This window comes from Dicentrarchus labrax, unplaced genomic scaffold (genome assembly GCF_905237075.1).
Source record: "Dicentrarchus labrax unplaced genomic scaffold, dlabrax2021, whole genome shotgun sequence".
Lineage (NCBI taxonomy): Eukaryota > Metazoa > Chordata > Actinopteri > Moronidae > Dicentrarchus > Dicentrarchus labrax.
The window spans coordinates 3669201-3692313 of NW_026136707.1; the positions used below are offsets into that span (position 1 = coordinate 3669201).

The following is a 23113-nucleotide window of genomic DNA, read 5'->3' on the forward strand; positions in this document are numbered from 1 at the left end:
CTATACAAATGTCAAACCATTAACTGGAGCAATTTGCACTCAAGCTACCAAACATGCTGCAGTTTGCCGACATTTACCGTAAGAAAGCTTTCAGGTGACGGATGTAATGCACCCTCTGGCTGCCATGTTGGAGGTCTACAGACCTCACGCAGTAGTGGCTGTGAAGTCTTACATACATTTCCTAAAGTATAACAACAAAGTTCATATGAAGTGTAAATCAATGGACTTTAATGGATATATAAACTCTTTGGAATAATATCTGTAGTCGTTTGTATAGTTTTCTATCTTGGGCAGAAGCTAATATACGTATACTCACTACATATTCAATGTAGGGTCCACTCCCTCTGCTGCTAATGAGGACTCAAATGTTTTTTTTAAATTCAATATTTGTTCTTCTTCACTCAACTTTTCACAATTACATAATATCACAACTACATAATGTGGGGTGTTAATGTGCTGCAGGAACCTTAAGGACACAAACTTTACTAATTAACCAGCCAGATTTTCAATGAAAGAAGCTTCAAAATATCCTTTTTATGGTGATCGTGTTACCTAATATATTACTAATTAATAGTTTGGAACGAGATCTAATGCAGCCTGACTATATTTTCTGGGGAAATTAAAGTCCGGAAATGAGGAAATGTAATGAAAATATGTGACATTTTTTGTTTTCCTTACAGTCTTTAGGGGTCAACTTTTACATCTGAACTGCACATTAGATAATTAATACAGAAGCTGATAGTAACTACAAATGAATTATCTTGCTACCAGTGGTATCTAGCTAAAACACATGTATGTAGACCCTGAGTGTTCAGTATTAGACTAAGTAAAACATAATTTTTCATATTGACCGTTTATTTTATAATCCTTCTTGTCATCACAAAGTCTCCCTCAGTCCTCCACCAAGACAAACAGGGCAGAGGCAGTTATGTCATTGACTGTTTGCTTATTCAGGCAAAACCAACAGACACTCACATAACTGCTCTGTTGATGAAATGTCATGATGAAATTTGTCCTTATGGAATAAAATGGTCATTGGAGAACGATTAAGTTGTGAAATAAAAACAGTTTTGGTCAGATTATATTTTGTCTTTAAATAATTCATATGATTATTCACCAGTGTCTTTTCCTGTTTACATTCAGTCTGTATAAGATTCCCTGTGTGATAGGATTCAAGGCAGCTGTATCTTTTCACTATGAGTATCTAAAGAAAGTTAGCATTGATTTTAGAGGGAAAAAATATATCTCAGAGTAAGTTTTGGGGGGGGATTCTGTACAGCTAAACAACAACAATCCAAAATCATAGATTATTTGACTTATAGAGGAGATGTCAAAGTTTCCAAACATACCAAATATGTCAGGTGCCCTGGTAGCTCACCTGGTAGAGCAAGTCCCACATATCAAGGCCTTACCCACATTTTAATCTTTAAAATGTTCTGCATGTCATACCCACTCTCTCTCCCCCTGCATCTCCTGTCTATCTCTACTGTCACTATCCAAAAATATATATGTGAGTGTGATTTTTAGTAAGATGGTGTAGTGGTGCCTGGAGAAGCAGTTATATTCTTAATGTATGCCCCAATTTCTTTTCTAATGCCTCCTGTCTGCTAAATGCTCTGTGTTACAAATAGGACTAATATTGGTCAAAAATGGTCCAGTATTATTTGTACATTGTCGCTTAACTGTAGCTTGACTTCAGGGAGTAAGGATCATTATGGAATTAATATTAGCCACATAAAAGTTGCAGATTTTGCAATCACACATGGGTGAGTGAACTTGTACATAATTTATGCAATTTGAGTGAAGAGTTCCTTATTCCTTACTCCATCCACTGATGAAAATTGGACAATTATCCACATAGGTCTCCACAAATAGACCTGTGGTTAAAACCGTTAAAAAACACAGAATAAAGCTGCTTCGTGTTAAAAATCAGTTTTCTGAGACACTGTTCAGTGCACATAGGATGTGCCGGAAGGGGCTGTAGCTCATCCTGTTTCTCTGATAACTTAAGATCCAGACATCCTGGCAGAGAAACCCGACGTTGACAGACGACCGTGAAATGTACCGATAAAATTACAGATTTCTCTGGGGCAGATTTCAGTTTGCAGATTGTTGGAAACATTTGGGATAAGTACACAACTCACCAAAACATATAACATTTTAATGCAGGAATGTTGCAAATTATAGCTTTTAAAGGAGAAGTTAAAGGAAGGTGGGTGTTAAGGGTTTAAAGTGTAGATGTTTAGCTTTAATATATTTAATTTTAGTGTTTGCATCCATACTGTGTGAACACTGACATATGTAGCCTTCTTTATATATAGTCTCTTCCAATACACATTTAGAGGACTAAACAGTAAAGATGGGATCAGACGCTGACCTCCTCCCACTCTAACTGCACTGAGATGCTCATCTGTAATGGACTCTACACAGCCCTGACATTAGACATACACTTACAAAATACACAAACATACAAAATTGTAAACACATTATACACGGGCGGAGACCTCAGAGACCTTCAACAACAAGCCATCATAACCAAAGAGACAAATGGCTATTAATCATTTCAGTGCCCTTAAAAAAAACACCAGCGCATTTCTACACCATCTCTCTATCATATCTACAGTGTGCGGGGGCGGCGGTTTGTCACAAGTGGCACTGGGTAATGAATATTAATGTGCTCAGATGTCAGAAGAATTAATTGTCGAGGCGGGTAAATGCTGCATTATCTGCAAGGCTGAAGTATTTGACGGTATATCAGTGGCACCAAACTCACGCTAATGAAAAGCTGAGTTCGGGGAAGAGTAATGGCCGTAGTGAGAAAAGGCAGAAACAACAGGGAGGCAGAGCCCTGTTTGCTTTTGCTGAGTGGGCTTTCAATGGGTTTGTTTTGCTCTAAAATTACCAGTGAAAAACATATTTGGTTAGTAATGATTTTTATTCCAAAGTGCAACCTACCCAAAGCTTGGAACAATGTAAGGTGGTTGCTTATTTTTGTTTCAGAAGTACACCCAATTGTGTCATTAAAGAGCTGTTTTATAATGAAAACTCTAATTACTTCCTGAATAGTGGGTGTTTTTTGTTGTTGTGATAGCTGTTATTTAGTTGGAATATGAAGATTTTAAGCTGGTTCAGTTTATACATGTAAGTTCCCCTGCTGCCTTAAAAAGTCAACTGGACAAATCAATTCAAAGTTGTGAAACTGACTCATTTCAATTCATTTCACAGAACTTCAATGAACTTAAGATATTTACAAAACTTTAATCAACGACTGTTCACTTGCACTGACAGTCAGATTTGTTTTCTGTTTTATTCCATTGCAACAAAGACCTTACTGTTGTGGCCACTTTGTGGTAGACTAAAGACAAAATGTCAGGCCCCCCACAGTGACGGCTGAACTAGATACAAACCTTCATCATGGGTAGCACTCTTTTAATTCATAAAAAAGGCAAGTTTCCATCATGTCTGTTTTCTTCAAACTACAAAAGAGAAGGGTGTCTGGAGAGATTTAACGCTCAACGAGTGAATACTGGGAAGTCGGCTATGCTTGATGTCTTTTGATGTCTTTCATTAGAAACTAAAAACAGCGCAGCTTTGATTTAACGTTACAGTCTCAGAACATTGTCAGACTCACAATAGACAGTTTAAAAAAAGGACCAGAACTGATGCAGCAGATCTTTTGTTTTAATTCAATGCATTCTTCTTCCGTGTCAAAACCTGGTGCCTACATTACCCACAATGCTTAGTATGCTAGTATGTAGATGTTAATGTAGCCTCAAGCTGCTAGTCTCAAGCAGAGATGAGGAGTGGGCTCCAGAGGTCTGGTCCTTCACTACTACTCGTAGTCTTCGGCCCCGGCTGATGCTGCCTCAAGTGGCATCAGTTGAGGCAATTTATCAGGTGTCACTCAGCTTCCTCTGGAGCCACAAAAGGCTTTTACAACTTTTTTTACATACTCAGTAGTCCTCCCCAAGACTTGTAAACTAGACACTGATGCGTAAAATCACATCAGTGAGTCCCGCTTTAATTTAATGAGTTGAGTGAACTCTCAGCAGCGCAGTCATTCAACTCATCCTTTCAATTTAGAAGATGTTTTGTAAATTCTGAAATGATCTGAAAATTAATCATTTTTAAGCTGAAGCAACTTTAAATTACAAAACATATTTACATGAAGCTAAAGATTAGTTAAATTCCTCTAAATTCCTGATGTTTTACGGTACAGCCCTATTTTCCAGATGAGTAAAAACAGCTTGAGTGAAACGCAAAAACTTCTTACACAGCATAATGGAAGAAAATGTTCTTTTAGGTTTCTTAAGTCCATCTGCTCAGGGTGATTGAAGTTGAGGTGGAAAGAACATAAGTGCATCAATGAGAAATAATGAGTCTGTGTGGGTTTTATGAAATCTACGCAGTGATTACATGCTTTCACAGAGTATCCGCGTTCTTTACTTCATTGTTGAACTTGTGTGTGCGTTCTGAGATGGATGGACAGCTGGACACAGCGAGATAGTATAGATTAGCTGGATGACTCAGCGGCCGCCTGTCAAGTTTGTGTGTGTGTGTGTGTGTGTGTGTGTGTGTGTGTGTGTGTGTGTGTGTGTTTGTGTGTCCTTACACCAGCGCCAGAGTACAGCTAGAAAGGAAAAGAGGGAGAGAGAGAAATGCCCACAGCACAGCCCGCCATCTCTCAGTTCCAGTCCAGTGCCTGAGGAAATGTACCCTGATATTAGCTATTAAAGAGCAGATTGTCAGGGGAGCCATGCCAGCACTGACAGCAGCTGTACAATGGAGCAGGCTGCAGGGAGGCAGGAGGCTAGCTAAGGCTTTTTCCACAGTCTTCTTCCTCAGGTCCCCATCGGCTGCCAACACCCCCCGCCACCCTTCCCGCATCACCCTCCTCCACCCAAAAAAACTGCCTTTGTGCCCAAGTCTCCGTACATACGCGCTGGATTGGAAAAAGTCCTTACACACAGACGTCAGAGACAGCAGCAAACCTGATGAGTGTGTGATTAGATTGGCTCCATACCTGCGCGGTGCTGCAAATGTCCTCATTTGAGGGGATTTTGGATGGCGGAGTGTAACCGCAGAAACTTCCCGACAGAAATTAGGTGCGCATCATTTGCTTTCGAATGGAATTGGAAAGAGATAAATCAGTGTGAATTCAAATCAATGACTTCTGCTACTGTTAAATATCTGAGATAACGCCGCTTTGTTCCTTCAACAAAAAGATATGATTGCAAGCGTCGATGCACACTTATTTGTGAATGCAAATTTTTCACCTTATCAATCTTTTATTCGAGGAATATTCAACCGTGACTCTTTTCTCATTTACTCACTTTGAATACTGACAAGCAGGGAGGGGAAAAAAATCATAGCCGTAGAATGAAATTTGACAGAACTCAAGAGCCACGAGGGATTTATGTCCTTTAAGTTGTGACAGCATATAATAAGGACCAATCATTTTAATTAAAGAGCTTAATCCAGCTTCATTGAGAAAGGTAATCAGCTCTCTGGGGAGTCTTGTGATTGCCTGAAAGCTTAAGTAGAGTGGAAGGATTTCAGAGCCGCGTTTCTCCTTTATCGCCAAACCAAATCTCAAGGGAGAGTCAGGAGAGGCTGAGGTACAAATGGAGGAAAGAAAAGAGACGGTGTTCTGTCTCGAAGGGTCGCAGCACCTGTCCTGATCCTGCTTTCTCTTGATTCTCCCTGTCTTTGTTACCATCAGAACTCCCACCCTCTCAGTTTCTCTCTCTTTTAATTGTGTCCCATACTCGATTACTTTCTTTTATGTTATCTCCTTCCACTCACCTTCTCACGTCCCTTTCCTGCCCCTCCTCCCCCCTTTTTACCCCTTCTTTCTCATTATTTCACACACTTGCTTTTCCCCTGTTGTTTTGCCTCACCATTTGCTTACTTTCCAGTTTAACTTTCATTTCACTTTTATCTTTTCCCAGCTCCATCGTTCTCTGTCTTCCAAATCCATCCTCTTTTGTTCTTTTTTTCTTATCCTCCCCTTTCTTTTACCTGGCCTCAATCTCTATATCTCTTTCTTTCTCTCCCTCCTCCCACTTTGCTGTCGTGCCCCACTCGCCCATACCAACTTTAGATTGATCACAGTCATTACCTCCATTAATGAGAGGGGATTGAGTTCTTAACTGGGCCTTGCAGAGCCAGTTAGGTCACACTGACTGGGGATATGGATTACTAGAGGCTTCCCAGAGTGCACGGCGTCCTAGGCCAGCCAAAGTACACTTTAATCACCTGCCCTTCCAACAGCAAATGGCTCTTTAATGACACCGTGGTAGATGGCTTCACCTCAAACACAAGGGCAAATACATGCATGACTTAGCATGAGATGGCCCCACCAACCAGGCATTGCAATAAATAGATAAAGACAGAACCTTTCTTGTTCTTGTTGATTATTTCTCGATTTCACCACACTTATTTTGTACAGAGGTTAAACGGGTATCAGCTCTGACTTATGTAGTCCCTTCTGTTAGTAGAACCAAAGGAATACTCTGCCATCTTGGTACATGTGCTTGTTTACTTACGGAGACCTGTGGTCTTTTAAATATGCTTGTTTTATCTACTTAATACATTTAATTAATATAAGAGTTCCATTAATTTGGACTTGAAATGTCATTAAACTGGACTCTTGAAGGCACTTTTAAACAAGAAGCTTGTTATCAGTTTTATCTCTGTACATTCAGTAGGTAGCTTATTAAGCCTAGCAACAAGAAAATCATTGCTGTTCTCTTCTGACAACTCCAAAGCTTTGTTTATATGTCATTCAAAGGGATGGTTGGATGAGAAGAGCAATAACACTGCCCGTCTGTGTGTTAAGTGTGGAGGCGATTAGCCCAGCTTAGCCTAAAGACTGGAAACAGGGCAAGCAGCTAACTTGGTTTTGTCCAAAGATAAAAAATATGCGTATGACATTTCTATAGTTGACTAGTAACAGTAGAAATGTAAAATGTTATATGTGTATTTGTGAACTTTTGAGGGTGCTGTTTCACATTTAACAAACTGAGCAGACTGTGAGATGCACTTAAAAAGCTCAGAAAACAGGTAGGAACTGGACCTCAGATAACCACAAGATGTCAAACTACTGTTTCTAGGGTAAAAAATAAACTTTCATGCTCAATAAGGAACGTGGAAGGTGTACTCTTCCTCTTTTGGAGGCTAACTGTAATGCCAGTCTTTGTGCCAAGTTAGGCTAAACTAATCATGGTGCCATCTCTTTATTGAATTTATAAAGATGAAACTGATATCGATCTTCACATTCCAGGTATCAGAGCAAACTATCAGACTGCTAAAATGTTAAAGCATTCCTTAATAATAGCACCTGAGCAATTTCCTCTCCCGAACTTTTGCCTGACTATAAAGCAGTTTATGAAGGCTGTTGTATTTGCTGTTCGAAAAACACGGTGGTCAAAATTCTGTTGTTAAATGAAAGACAATAAATAAATAGGGCCATCCACAAAAAGAAACCAAAAGCAAGCGAGTAAAACACCACAGCAATGACAATCACCAAAGAATAATCCCAAACAAATGACCTCTTATTACTACTTAAAGTATTCTGATGGTGCATTTATTTTAGCTCACTTATGGTGAAAACATTAGTTGAAAGCACTCAAATGAAGACTCACAGGCAAAAACTCACTTGGTCACACAAACACCAAACCTTAACGTGCACTTTTCCTAGTACCACCCTCAGTCTGGTGACCGTGCCATTGAAAAGCTGCCCAGAGAAACAGGTGTGATGGCAGCTCTTCGGTCGCTGGTGAGCACGGCGAGACCGAGTGAGTTAATCGCTGTGATTTCAGGTTGTTTTGATGCCTGGCACACCGGAGCGGACTGGGAGTAGGCTGTCGTTAATTGCAGGGAGCAAAGAGGTCGCTGCCGCTCTGCTCGTGGCATAAACATTATTCATCAGGAGTGACAAGGTCATACACTTCATAATAGTTCACAGATTAATTATTGTTCTTGTGGTAATGTCTTTGTCTTGATGGAACATGGTAATGTAAAGTTACACTCTGGGCGTTCATGGCCGTTAAATCATTAGGGTCAAAACCGATGATTGTCAACATACCTAAAATGTTGTTTTGCTTTAGCTTAAAATCTGTTTTATGAGCATCAATATGTTTCAAACCAACATATATTATTGTAATAAGAGTGATAATGTCTTCTTTTTTAAATTCAGATTACTGTGATCTTGTTAAATCTCGGTTAAAGCATGACGGTGTTGAGTATGCGGACTGGAGGAACTGGGTAGATTTTCTGGCTCTTGTCTGCAGCGTATTCAACCTCAACTCATATTAAACAGAACATAAATTGCGCACAACTAATAAGTGAAGTCACTGGTCCGCCTTTCATAGCTGAATCCACAGCCTTTAAATAAATGTTCCAGTCATGGTATTGAGTGTAACAGCCTGGAATAATGGCTTTTTTCATACCAGATGTTCTTCTTTACATCAGTCAACAAGCATCTGCAGTGTCTACTGAAAACACACAGATACAGGTAGAGGTCAATCAGTCATAGGTGCAACACACTGAACGCTCAATCCTCTTCTGGCAGCAGTAATCAATAGACGCCCTTGCTTAAGGTCACCTGGTCATGTGATGTCAGGCAGTCTGTAAATGGCATAAAAGAACTGCAGCAGCAACACTGACAGAGTGAAAGGAGAAAGATCACAGCAGCTGAATGTAGTTTCATTGACCACACGTTATAATCTTAACAAAGGCCTAAATTTAAATTTCCCCGTGGATTTCTTTGTGGCTTTTTGTAAAGCAGTATCTTAACAGTGAGCCACTGTCCCAAGTGGCGAAGACAGACGGATTGGTGCTGTATCGGCAGTAATGTGGATGCTGTACTGGAGTGTTGTGGCAAAGAGGAAGTTCTCGATTTAACTGTCAATCTATGTTCCAACCCTCACCTATGGTTATGAGCTTTGGGTTATTCCTGAAAAACTGGATCGTGGGTTCAAGCAGCCAAAATGAGTTTCCTTGAGAGAGTGGATGGACTTACCTTTACAGCCCTTTAGGACCAGGCATGAAAGAACAAATAATTTGTTGTTAATATCCCATCCTCTCTAATATTTTCTGCCATCTTGAACCTTTTTGCTGAAGTAGATTGGAGACTAGAGACACAGGACATTGAATTTGCCATCTTATTTCTCCTAACAATGCCACAATCCCATTGGACGCAGAATGTGCAGGTCAGAGTTGTTTAGTTGATTTTTTGCTGCCCAACCTGTTGGAAAATTGGTGTAGTGCGTGTTGCTATGACCCGTGCAGCTGCCTGACAGAGCACAATGGCCTTGCTCTGTGCAACTTAGATCTTGCACTTTTGATATATGTTTGTTAGAGATAAATTGATGAACTAGCCAGAAGGAGAGCAGAATATAACTGTTGCTGCCCCACATTAAAAGGTTTAAGATGAGCCAATTTAGATGGTTCAGGCATCTGTTTAGGATACCTCTAGGACGCCTCCTGGTGGAGATTACTCCAGATATGTCCAAGACCCCTGGGATGACCACGAGAGGGATTATATATCCTGTCTGGCCTGGGGCTGCCTCAGGCTCTCCTGGAGGATGTGGCTATACAGGCTGGTTTGCTTAGCTTGCTGCCACTGTGGCTCAGACATGATAAAGCAGCAGAAAATGCTCAGATGGAGTATCTTGACAAAGCAGAAGATAACAAATATGTTGGGCGTAATGGTTTGTGCAGTCATGAGAAGTAGAGTCATAGGGTGGTGACTGTTTTGGCTATTGGCTGTATTTTTGTTGCTGATTCAGAGCAGACAGGCTTGCTGTGTAAATGTAGTCAGCACAAACAATAAAATGAGTGTGGAGCTGGACCAATGCATTGACAGAAATAAATTTGCTGTCTTTAATAATAAACCCTTTTATTCAGGTGTAAAATAATACCAAAGTACATATCTTTCTGACTTTAAACATGTTTGTACACCAGCTGATACTCCATTAGCAGATTTTTTATCGTAATCAGGCCTATAGTCATAAGACTTTAAGGCTCTACTTTGTTGCTCACCAATCCTGTGAAAGGATTGTGATGTATGTTTTTGTATTTTGTCAGTCAAACAAACCCTCTTAAAGCTTTCTCTGACTTTCAATGCAAATGTCCTGTTTTTGTTCATTTGTCTACCACCTGCTCCTGTTCACGTACTTTAAAGATCTGCATTCAGAGCATACAGCGAGCTTCATGCAAGTGCAGCAAATTTCATAGTTGGAGTCAGTCAACTGTAAGAGAGGAGAGTATTACAACAAGTATAAAATGTGCCTCAAACCAATTTGAAAGGTTAATGGATTGGATGCTCACAAACACTGAAATACTAACAGAAAAACCCACATTGCATACATTAACATACATTTGAAGCATTTAGCAGAAGCTTTCATGGTGAGTGTCAGTGCAGCAGTGAAATAAGCTGCAGTCCCTGGATGTCATTCAGTACCTCAGCTTGAATAAATAGACAGCTTTAACCAGCAGCTCTTTCTGATTCTTCTTGTTTATAGGATGTCTGTACTTCTTTCACCATAACAGAAACATACCCGCTCTTCCAACTTCTGATGTATTTCTTAACCTTTGGCAGAAGGGAGCCCGGTGACAATGTAACTTGGAGCAGTTTTGCGGCGCGAATCGCCAACACCTCCGCTGGGATAAATAAGGACCATATATAATGGCTCTCAAAAATAGCATGACATAATTCACTATTGATTTGCTCTCCTGGCTGGCTGATCTTCATTTCGTGACACCGGAGTGCGGAGAACTCAGAGGCATTGGCATCGATCAGATTGCGCTGCTAAGGCAAAATTTCATTTTCGTAAATGTGGCAGCAGTGCTCTGTATTCCATACACTGACCTGTGTTGTTTTATAAGTCAAATATATTGATCCACTGCTGTATTTATTCCTAAAATATCAGACATTTCTTTCAGTACACAGCAGCTATTTGTACATGTTAATGTGATCTCTCGACATTGGATTAGAGGTCTGATTGCAGAGCTGATGGCATATAATCAATTATCTCTTGAATAACTCACCTTATGAACTTGTAAAGGTGTTTTAAGCACTTGTATCACCATAAAACACTGTAAGAACTACGTAGATGTAACTGAAAATAAATGAAGCAACCACTTTTTGTAAGTTTAGAGAGCTTCTTGGTATTTTGAGTTGGGAAAACTCATTAATATGCTGTAGCTGTATGACCACATATTGAGTATAGTCAACATGAAAAAGCCAAAAACAAAAGAAAAGTTTAACTAACTTTATTAAAGAGAACACATGAATTACATCTGACCTGATTAAACTGAGTTGCATCAAATATAAAGGCAGTTTTTAACATTTTTACCAGCTTTTCTCTTTGTGTGTATTGCTTCAAATCTACATTGAATAATTCTATACTTGTGTCTGGTCTAGAAAGTCGAGTGTGATTCCAGTTTGGACCGGTCTGCTTCTTGTTTTGACTGTGTTGGTCTATCAAATGTATAATTTTACTTTCATAAGTTTCAGCCTCATAAACTGGTCCACCCTGTGTGATCATTCCTCGTTTTTTATTTAACTACTTATTATTTTCCTCTAGAAAGGCGTGCACTGTTTTATTTTGAGTGGAATTTGATTTGTTTTGGTATGACTGGGGTATATGGCAATAAATTGAATTATGATATAAGAGTCTAGCAGCAAACAAAATAAATTGAGTCAATTTCTGTTGAGCATAAATATTCTCTTAAGTTTACAATATCCTTGTAATAGATTCAAAACCTTTCAAAAAATGAAAAAGAATTGCAAACAGAAAATCTATTTAAATAAATAAATTACATAAAAACCAAAAAATATATAATTTCTAAAAGTCTAAACGCCACAGAATGAATCTTTACAGCCACAGAGGTCTTTCTTCAGTCAGTTACATTACGTACATCAACGTAGTTCTTCAGAGCATCATCCTTCGGAAATGTAAATAAATAAAATCTTCCAGAGAAGATGCATTTGCGGGATGTTGACAGCATACTTTAGCTAGCTAGCAAAGTCTGTGGGAAATAACAAAACACGGTATCAAAACGGTTGTAATAACTCGAATATGAGAATTTAAAAAATCCTGAACCCAAAAAAGAGAAAAACAGTCAAACTCCACAGTTCAGTAGTACAAAGTCGGCAGTCTTTTATAATGTCTATAAAGAGATATAGAAGAATAACAGAATACACAGACTTTAACATGACAGTTAATTCAAAATATTCAACCCTGCATATTGTCACCAGCAGTATGTTTTATGTGCCTGCGCCAGAAAAGGAAGATATCCATATGTTCATACGCAGATGGGTCTAATTGCTGTTGCTTGAGACTTTAAATGCTTATACTCTGCCCCCTTGAAACTTTTGTAACTAATTTCTGTTGTGTTCTGTGCGACTTGGTTGTGTTTTCTCACTGCATTTGTTGTGAAGTTGGTGAAGATGTTTTCTTCATTTGCTTTTGGTTTTTCTTTTGTAAGTTGCAGTGCGATGAGCTCTCAGGATTACTGTGGAAATAACTATGTTGTCAAGCAGTGCAACTTGACAACATTATATCAAATATCATATTTCTTCTACAAGAAATGTTAAATCCGGGATCAGCGTTTACTCATTTATATTGCATAGACCTATCTTTTGATCTTCTTCAAACTCTTTGGCTTAAAATAAAATGTTCACTCATGCCTACACCAACATGTGCAACCTCACAAAACCCCTCTTCTAACTGCACTCAGATTTAACTATAACTGGCCTGCAGTTTTGTTTTGTTAGTATGTTTCCCATATCTCAACTTTCATAGTCTACTTCATATTTTGTATGTTGATACTGCATCTCATATCTTCAAATGAAAAAAATTAAAAAGAGGAATGATTCTCTGTAGTCTGAACATGTTCAACCACCTATTGTTTGCACATGAATAAAACATCTTTGTCCCTAAATGATGGATGGAGCCATATGATTCAAAACAAATCATCTATTTTCTCTCTGCAGATGTTGTTCCTGGAGCAGCACCCCTACCGCTGTCCCCTGTGCTCCGACTGGCACAACCGTTGGCATCCTTGATGACCCTTACGCTGCCAACACTGGCACCTGTGGCCTCACCGATAGTCCCGAGCACCACGGCAGCCACAGCCCCAGAGACTACCTCAGCTGCTGGAGGGGACGAGAGGCCGTCAGAGCTCGTCTCACCCTCAGAAACCCCAGACCCGGAGCCTGAGGCCGAACCTGAGGCGGAAACAGACGCGGAAACAGAGGAGGAGAAAGCTCGACGTCTTCTGTACTGCTCGCTGTGCAAAGTGGCGGTCAACTCGGCATCACAGCTGGAGGCTCACAACAGCGGTAAGGGACCTTTTAGGGAAGTATTTGTACAGAAGACGAAAAAGATGTTCCTAAGTGTGTTTTCTTAAAACACCATGGATTAAGCATGGTCATGCAAGTGCCACGAAAAAGACACACCAACAACAGTACTGAAATATATTTTTTTTAGCTGAATCGATTATTTCATTGTTTGTTATCTGCTGAGTTTCTGCGCAATCACCGATGATCAATGTTGAAGTCTTTGTCATCTTTGTTGTTGTCTGTCTTCAACAATAACTGTCAGGCCTAAAAAAAAACCAAATCTCTATGTGTTTGTTGGTGGTTTCCAGAGCAACCCATTATCCAATAAGATATTGTGAGACATCCCTGCTTTCGCAAACAAAGATTGTACTCTGAATTAATGTGTCAAACAAATACCACATTCACACACACACACACACACACACAGTGGGGATTTGACCGTTTGCTAAGTCATCAGAGGAATGTCCCACTGCTTTTGCCTGAAACTATCATTTTTGAACAAGAGAACAAATCAAATAAACTTCTATCAGCAGGGGGGCCCCATGGCAGATCTTCCACATCAGTCATCACTGCATCAGTGTTGCCTCAACGTTACAGATAGCCAGGTAGTGAAAGAGGCCCACGCTTGTTCCACAGAGTATGTGACCCTTTCATAACCAGCTGAACCATTGTTGTAAGGAATTCTTGATAAGTGGATGATCCTCTTTTCGTACAATGTCTCGGCACTATCCTTTCAGCTGTTGTAATAGCCAGAACATTCCTTTCAGTGAAGGAAAAGCCAACAAAGGATGTTTTCCAGGGTCTTGAAATTGCTTCTTTAGCAAAATATTACTCTACCAATCCTTAAGTTCTGGACATGTCTAAAGTATACAGTAAATTAGAGGAGAGCAGTTCCCTGAGAGGGAGCCAGAGGCCTACTTTGCCAAAAAAAATGAACAAACAAAAAAAACTTTAATTTGAATTTGCTAGCAGGCTTATGAATTGGTTATGGTGGTCTGAGTCAAACATTTTAAAATTTTGAATAATCCATTCACTCGTGAAAAACACAACTCAGGTAAAATGTGTAACTTTTGCATGAAAGAGTTTAACAGGGTTCTCAGCTTTGATCAGGGACTTTTAGGAAGATTTACAAGTCGACCTTTTCACACCGACCCTCATATTTCCAGACAGACGTGAACCTTGGATCTCATCTTTCCCTCAGGCAGAATGTGTAGGGTGAAGTTCATGTACTGACCACGCTGCTACCTGTTTGAACCTGCAGGCACGAAGCACAAGACGATGCTTGAGGCCAGGACTGGCGTGGGCTCCATCAAGTCTTTCCCCCGACCGGGAGTCAAAAGCAAACTGGCTACAACCACCAAATCATCAACGGGCCTGCAGAACAAAACGTTTTACTGTGAGACGTGTGACGTGCATGTCAACTCAGAGACGCAGCTAAAACAGGTGAGAGGGACAGAGAGAGACTTTGAAAACTCTCAAAAACTGATTAACTAAACATTTTGGACACGAAGCACGTTCAATGAAAGCTATTAAAAAATAAATGCAAGCAAAAGAGACAGTCATTGAAGAAAAGACATAGATACAGATGGACTGGAATATCAAATGTATAATTATGCTCTCATGGCATTGTACTGGATTTTACTGGGGTAAAGAGATTCATTATGTTGCAGTCCAAATATCAATGTACCAAAAAGGAATATATTACTACTATTCATCATTATCTGACAGTCTGACAGTTTTATTTCGTTAGCATTTATCCTTTGAAATCCTTGTCAACATTTTGCTAAATAAGCTTATTTATAAACACTGATACCCTCATATCTAAATTCACTTTGTCTGGCCAAGAAATGATATATTATACAGAAAAGTAACGTACACACTAAGGGTTGTAGTGAGTTGCTGATCACTGGAAAAAGATTTTAGAGTAGAAAAGGCATTTCTCTTTTTTTATCTGATGATTTCAGTTCTCCGACCTTCTTCAAGATCAACAATCATAGTACGACAAAGGTGCTGGTATCTTACAGAGGCCACACCCTAGTTATGGATGAGTAAAAACAATGAGCAACAATTAACAACAACAATCATTCTCTTATCTCTTGCCCTTGTGAGAAACCATATGTTCGAAAGACCAGCAGAGCACTGAAAACTCGTATTGTTGAACACAGAAGCACCATTAGATGTAAAAACAAGAATTATCCAGTAGCGGCACATTTTGTTGAACTCAATCACCCTGTTTCCTCTCTAAGATATATTGGGATTGAGAAGGTATCACTTTCCCCCTAAGAGGATGCAACGTGGAGGTTTTACTTTCCAGGAGGGAGCAGTATTGGATTCACCATCTTAGAGCCCTGTCACCTCATGGACTGAATACAGATTATGACTTAAGGTGTTTTCTGGAATAAACCTCTATTTCACTAGCAAGGACCACACCACAACACTATTTTATTTAAATGTTTAATGGAAACTCAGGGAGGTTTTGATGGTAACGATATGGAGGGGAGTAGGTGGAAGAAGATGTCTTCTGTTAGGGTGGTCTGGGAGGACGTGCTGAAGGCTGGGCAGAGGGAGACTGGGAGAGGTAGGAAACGAGTGAATAGGAAGGGAGGAGTGAAGAGACGATGAAGGGATGTGTGTATATATTAGAAATCTATTCAAAATTTATTTTTAACAATTGTATATGTAATTTAAATGAGACATGGTAATTTAGTTTGATGTAATTTGATTGGCTTTAGCCCCTGTTACTGTTAAACATTCAGATTTGCTGAAGGAGTTTTTTACTCACCCTCAAGGTGGAACGCGATCGTCCAATCATGATCAGATGTTTAACTTATATAAAACACCAGTGCCTTTCTCTTGCTAGGATTGTTGATCTTGAAGAAAGCGAGAGGGCCAAATTGTCATCAGCTAAATAAAAGAACGCATATGAGGCCAGAGTGTGCAGCGCTTTTTTTCTGACTCTGAGGAATTTGTCCAGCACATAAAACTCCTGCAGAAGTTCAAACTATTCCGTTAAAGTCACAGTGAGGCAGAAAATATGGCGAAGACAGGCTGACAGGCCTTTATGACGGTAAACATTTTGAGTTATTGTCGTAGGAAAATTACGGCTTCTTTCTGGCGAGCGGCAAAACCAAGACCCTGAAACCAAAGCAGCTAAATGACATTCAGCCAGCATTGATTGTATTATTTACACCGAGACTCCTGCTGTGACATGTCAAAATGTCTTCTGTGAAAAAGGTGCTGGAGAGGATCGTTGGCCTCCATCCCAACCTCGCCCACCTGTGTTGTTAAATCACGAGGAAGAGGAGGATATGGAAGAAACTCATAAATTAGAGCACAACCACGCTTTTGAAACCAAACAAACAATTTCCGGACAAATAAATACTTCACTGTTTACATGCACACCAGATTCTTACTAGGAGAAATTAAGGTTAAGACTGTAAAACACATGCACATGCAGTGACCTGGTTAAAACCTACATTTACCTGCAGCTGCTCAGTAATCAGATTCCTCCCACATCCCGAGCCATATTTTTAAAACAATGGTAGCATATTTGAAGCGTATTAGTGATTTATTTCCTCCTTTTTTTTAATGCTTTTTGATTGACGACACACTGAGGCTGACTATAGTGAGGAAGCACACAAATTACTGTGTGCATGTGTCTGAATGTTACAAATACTTTGCTGTCCATCTGTGAGAACCTAGACACTAATTTACTTCAGTGTCAGATTTTTTTGTTGTTGCTGCATTTAAGATTTTTTTGGAGGCTACAATGATGCACCGCTACTAGTAATGAAATTTCCTTTTTCATCCTGTCGTGCTGCTGTCACAGCAAAGTGTTCCCTGTCTGAAGCCACGCAATGCACTCTTGAAATCTGGTTAAGCATATGCGATACGTGGCCAAGAAATTAGGTTTCTGCTGCAGAAAGAAAGCCAACCGAGTTCCTCCTAATCCCCCTCCTCAAACAATGAAAAGGGTTTCTAGTTTATATGATGTTAAGGAAATTAGGTTACTAACGAAAGCTGACAATAATCTGATCTCTTTGTGATATTTTCCTGTGTGTGTATTGGCTGAAAGCTCTACCCAGGAATGTGTATCTTGGTTGTTGCTTTGGGGCACTCCACAAATCCTTTTTTCTTGTAGCTGCTGATCATTCTGTCATGGGGGGAATTTCATCTACAATACTTGAAAACCACTCAGTTTTGTCTGAGCTAACCTTGAGCTTTCTCACTGAAAATAGACAGGCTTTGTATGAATTTTTCATGCAGGGACTTTCACTGAGTACTTCTGAACAGCGGCGATTCTCTGTGAAAAGAATCCAGCATGACAAATTTCAGTTACGGCTGGAAACCAGAGGAATATGTGATTGTTAAACCTACTGCAAGGACTTGTGAAATTTAGACGCAGCAAAAGATCTGCCTTTTGTTGTCAAAGTGTGAATTATTTATTGGGATTTTTTTGCACAGTACAGTGTATTTTATGTATATTTCATTCCAGATTCTTACTTGTTTACTCAAATCCACTGGGGGTTTTTTTGGTCTTTTTAACATCAGAAAACCTTTTAAATAACTTAACAGGACATCCCGTGTTTAACATGGGAACATAATGTCTGATTTGGTAAATGCTTTCTGCACTGTACCTTGCAAGGCCAGAACTGTAGTCATTTTCACCATGGGTGGCTCGAAGGAATGAAACCTTTAAAGCTGTAATACTTTTCGCTTTGAGACAGGAGGTTTATTTTTAGTCCTGCCCTCCCCTTTTATGTTGGTCAGATTTCCACCTCAACACATGATAAGCTATCTACCCTGAAATGGCATCTACCCTGAGGCTGAGGTAACTGGCATCTATACAGCATCACTGTTGTAGTATATATAAAAAAAACAATGAGAATTTTCACAGTTTTTTCTCTGGAATGGCTCTTGTCCCGAGAAAGGTGCAGTAGTACATTTCATCAGATTGCCATGAAACCTTCCCCTTGAGCAGTTTATTTGTCTGACAAGCTATCATGAAAACCGAATCATTACATTTGCTGTCGGTATTCATAATCCCCCAGATAAATCCTATGGTTTTTGGTGACTCTGTGATCTATCCTCTGGCCCCCACTATCAGGCCACACAAGACTTTCTGAGAACATTGATGCTTCCTAGAAGAGAAACCGTTTTGATTTTAATGTATTTTGCTGACTGGTTCATACCGTTTTTCCACTGCTGGTGGGAGAGGTGTGAAATTTATGGTTCCCAGTAAGATTAGCTTTTGCATTATTTTTTCACTTTTGTGTGGTCGCCATGGTTACACAGGAAGCCTTGGCTATTTTGGGGGGGGGAGAAACAACTCAAGCCATCATAAAAGCTCCAAATAGCTGTACATTTTCAGTCCCTTAAGTCCCTGCCTATTTCTCCTTGACGCCGCCACCTACATTGAAGGCGCAGCTGTCGTCATGTTTCCATTGAAAACATCAGAGGCAGCGGTGATAGACGCTTGATGTCTAAAATAACCTTTACTTCCTTCCTTACATTTTTGTGACGTGAGTTTCCTGGCTTGCCTTGGTAGCCAAACAGTCAAACTAACCTCTGGCCACACCAACAACAAGTTAGTTAGTAAATATTATGAAGATTGGTAAAAATGTATTGTTTATTCATTATTATTTTTAATTTGAAAAAGCACATTTGGATTTTACAGCTTTAACCACCGTAGGGAAGACTCACTGAAACCTTCAGTGTGACTCATGATCGCTCTCTGAAGCTTGTCTTCTGTCCCCTTTCCAGCACATCAGCAGCCGGCGCCATAAAGACCGAGCAGCAGGTAAACCAGCCAAACCTAAATACAGCCCCTACAGCAAACCGCAGAAAGGCCAGACCAAGCAGCCGGTGAGTCACTGCATGCCTCAGTCATCTTATCAGCAACAAACGCCCTGGTGTCAAGACAACAATCACTGTGACTCAGTTCTAATAGCGTCTTAGGAGACAGACGTATCAACCCCTGAGAGACAGTTATTGTGTTCATTGTCATTCTCCTATTCCAGCCACTTCCTGTTTCTGCTGTTTGCAGAATCAAATAAAAAAAGCATAGGTCTTTGCCTAAACTCAATATGTGTCGTTCTTTCTTGAACTGTTTGCATGGGAGAGAATTTTGGACAAAACTGCATTCAGAATTTGGCTCTTGCCTATAAGCAAAAAATCCTTCTAAAGTGCTACGGTCTGTTCTTTGATAAGGCACATTCAATTCTCTTGACGGCACTCTATTCAATAAAATGTCAACTCTCATAACTGGTTCACCTGTTACCTGGCTTTTATTAAATATCCGTGGCAGCGAACAGCATGATTTAATTTGAAAACTTGATATTTTATAGACAAAAAATGGGATCTATCAGGTCTCTTCTGAGCCAGCGAGCTACAGGCAGAATGCAGGCTGGGGTTGAACACTATTTATTGGTAATTGTAAATGTCAGTTTTAACTTATTTGGAGTACCTCTGCGTGTGGTCTTCTGCATCAAGGCAGTTCAGATTAGTGTCAGGCATGTTGACAAACCACAGAATAAGTGAAGTGTACCGAAATAACTTTTAAAATACTTTCCTGAGGTGCTTGTTTAACTTTCTGGTACTCGCTGTCCTATGTGGCAAACCCCGGCCTTCTTGCACTCCAGGAGAGTTAAAACAAATATTAAAAGTTTTTTTTTGATTGCCACATGACGCAGGATTGTTAGGATGCTCAAAGGAGTCATGGGGATTAAATGTGAGAACGATAAAGGAGAGCCTGACTTTCCATTGTACAGAAAATCTCAGAAAACAGCATTCATCACACCCACTGTTTGCCGAGACGAAGCGCGGGGGTTACCAGTGTGGGGGAAATGACTTTTTCTGAAACCCATCATTGACTGAGTTAACGGAGAGGAGCTTTGATGAGCGGAGAGTAAAGAATGCTTCCCATAGGGTTACGATGCCTGAGTCAGTGATTGATAACCCATGACAACGACTGCCATCCCGGTGCTGTGAGACCGTAGCTTTTCCATTACTGATACAGAAGATTAAGCCAGATAACTTTAGTGACCTTTTCACCCTATTAGGCTGCTTTTTCGGAGGTTGGGCGTTTTTTGTTCGCTTATCTTGTTGTTGTTTTTTTCTTTCATTTTATTCTCTCTTTTTTTCTTTCAAAATAAAAAAACCTGCATAACGCCTACTCTCTCTGAAATTAATTCTTGAGATTTGCCATGAAAAAAAACAGCATTTGGCAGATATAAAAAATAAAAATAAAACAGAATTCAGTGATTCAATGTGCAAGTTTCATATTTCAGATAATGACGGCCCCCCAAAGAAACCAAAATCCCCAAATGCTTCATGTCCACACTGCAGGTAAATTGGTTTCAGGCACTGAACAATTACTCTGGGTTGACATATCTGTTGCTATTTCCCACATATGTTCTGGTGTCTTGCAGATCATCTGGAATAATTTCTGCAATTAGCAGCTGATTTCTGGCACCTGTTTGATTCCCTGTAAAGCTCTTTAGCCCCAGCTCTCTCTCTCTGTGCTCTGCACTCTGTTTCTTGTAAATGATCTAATTTACAAGTTAAATCCTGTTTGTGACACAACCATGTCGCCTCCAGGATTGGAAACAGGGAACATTCTATCAAACCAATAAACTCCATTGACAAAGAAGATTATAAAATGTCAGAAAGACGTAAAATCCCAGAGCACAGTGTGACGTCTTAAAAACTTCCTGTTTTGTCCGACCAACAGTCCAAAATACAGAGATATTTAATTTACAATGATTTAGAAAAGCAGAAAATCCTCATATTTGAGAAGCTACAAACAGGATTGTTTTGTGTTGTTTCTGAATAAATGGCTTCAGTGATTGCTTGATTATCAAAATTGATTAACTTTCAATTTAGCGCTAAAGATTAGGGTTTAGTATTGAGCTTGCGTCCATAGCACCAAATGTCTGGTTAGATTTGCAATCTTATTTACTTTAATCAGAGAGTCCGTAATTTAACACACACTTTTATTTTGGCAAATTTCCTTTGTAACAGCTTGTGTTTAGATGACATAACATTTGTGGCTTATTTTGTTAAATGAAAATGGGATTTATAGGAAATATATATATTTATATTTCTCAGAGTAACATTTTGGAGAAAGTATTGTTTGTTTTTGATTCAGATCAGGATCTTTTGATGTGTTTATGTGTACATACAGACTGTATTGAATGTATTTTTGTCTTTCCCTACCAGATAAAGTTGTCCCTGGTTAAAGACCGTCAGTGTCAGCCTCTGACTGCGCAGATCCTACCCGCTCATCTGGCGGCGGTGGCAGCAGCCGCGGCCGCCGCCATCAACAACAGTTTTACACACCGCACGAACCACGCCACTAACCACGCCCCGACCCCTACCCTCTTCCAGACACAGACCCTCCCCGCTGCACTGCTCCGCCCGGCCCCTGGGCCTGTCAGGACCTCCCACCCACAAGTCCTATTTGCCCCTTATTGACCTGTTTGACCTGGGCGGTCCTGCACCGCCTCCTGTCAAGGACCAAACCATGTGCTTCACCCAGAACAGGCCAAGGAGTCGTGTCAGCATCTGTACTCCTTTTTATGCATCCGGGATACTGAACATATTCATATTGTGATCAGACCTTTGACACGTCTCACAGCTCCTCATATGGATTATCCCACATTTTAAAGCTAAACCGGACTGCAGCGAAGTATTGGGCGCGTTCTCTCAATGGATTTATTTCTCTATTCCCACTGTAAACCTGGGCTACAGTAAAACAAGCTTTCTGTACCATGCTGTAGCCCATGACTCATACCCGGACCCCAGACTTGGACCTACATTTTACCGCAATAATGTATAAGACTAACCCCGTGAACTATGCAGTGTCATTATTTTGTGATGCAAGGCAAAGTTTGAGCTAAAAATACGGTAGGGATATGCTTTTTGTAAAGATACAGCGTGGCACTAAGATCATTGCTTTAGTGGAGGATTACTGTTGCTCATAATTTAAAAAGGCTGTTACTGATCATTAGAGTGAGCAAAGGCCCTGTTCCTGTATGCACTTTAAGCCCGTCCTCTGTTGATGTCTACATTAGATGGCTAGACTGTGTTAGATTGTTACAGTATGTGTCGTAATGTGTGTTTTTTGTATTTGTCCTTGCATATCTGTATGTGTGTGCAAGTGTGTACTTCTGCATGGGGGCGTGTGCTTGTCCATGTATGTACAGGGTGTGTGTATTTCGATGTGTGTGTATGTGTGTGTGTGCGTGTAAGAGAGAGGGAGAGAGAGAGCTTCCCATCCACCATAAGCCATCCTACTCGATATCCAGCACACATTGTCACTGACCATGTCTCGGGCCAGAGGGACCACAAAGGCTTGTGTATATTAACTGTCAGTGTGTAAAAGGTGAACAATTTCAAATAAAAAGAGTCCTACTTTGTTAATGCTGGTGATCCCATGTAGTTCAGTGGGTGCTATCACATGTCGTCATCGTGCTGTACAGTGCTTAAAGCGTATATTAAGAGTATAGTTATAATAATAAGAGAATAGTAATAATAAGAGCATTATGTTAACTGAAAACTACGAGCAGGATATGAAAGTGAATGACACTGGTGCATAATTTGGGTAGAAATATGTATCTGAACTGAAGGATTCACTCTCATACACAAGTGTTTGTATCAATATGTGTGTTTATAACAACACTCATCACAACATTGTGCTTCACTAATGCACATCACATTCATTATATAAAATCCAAACTCACAATTACAATTTCTAGT

The 23113-nt window shown here is 40.0% G+C and overlaps 1 protein-coding gene across 1 annotated transcript in view; it reads left to right on the forward strand.

Moving 5' to 3' along the window:
* znf385d (zinc finger protein 385D) overlaps positions 1–22777 on the forward strand; it is a 75028-nt gene extending 52251 nt beyond the window's left edge. Inside the window, exons 5-8 of the mRNA XM_051407131.1 lie at positions 13007–13354; positions 14616–14797; positions 19118–19219; positions 21575–22777. Coding sequence (XP_051263091.1) covers positions 13007–13354; positions 14616–14797; positions 19118–19219; positions 21575–21829 — 887 coding nt within the window. The 3' untranslated portion in view covers positions 21830–22777. The remainder of the gene's footprint in view (positions 1–13006; positions 13355–14615; positions 14798–19117; positions 19220–21574) is intronic.
* Positions 22778–23113: the final 336 nt, after the last annotated feature.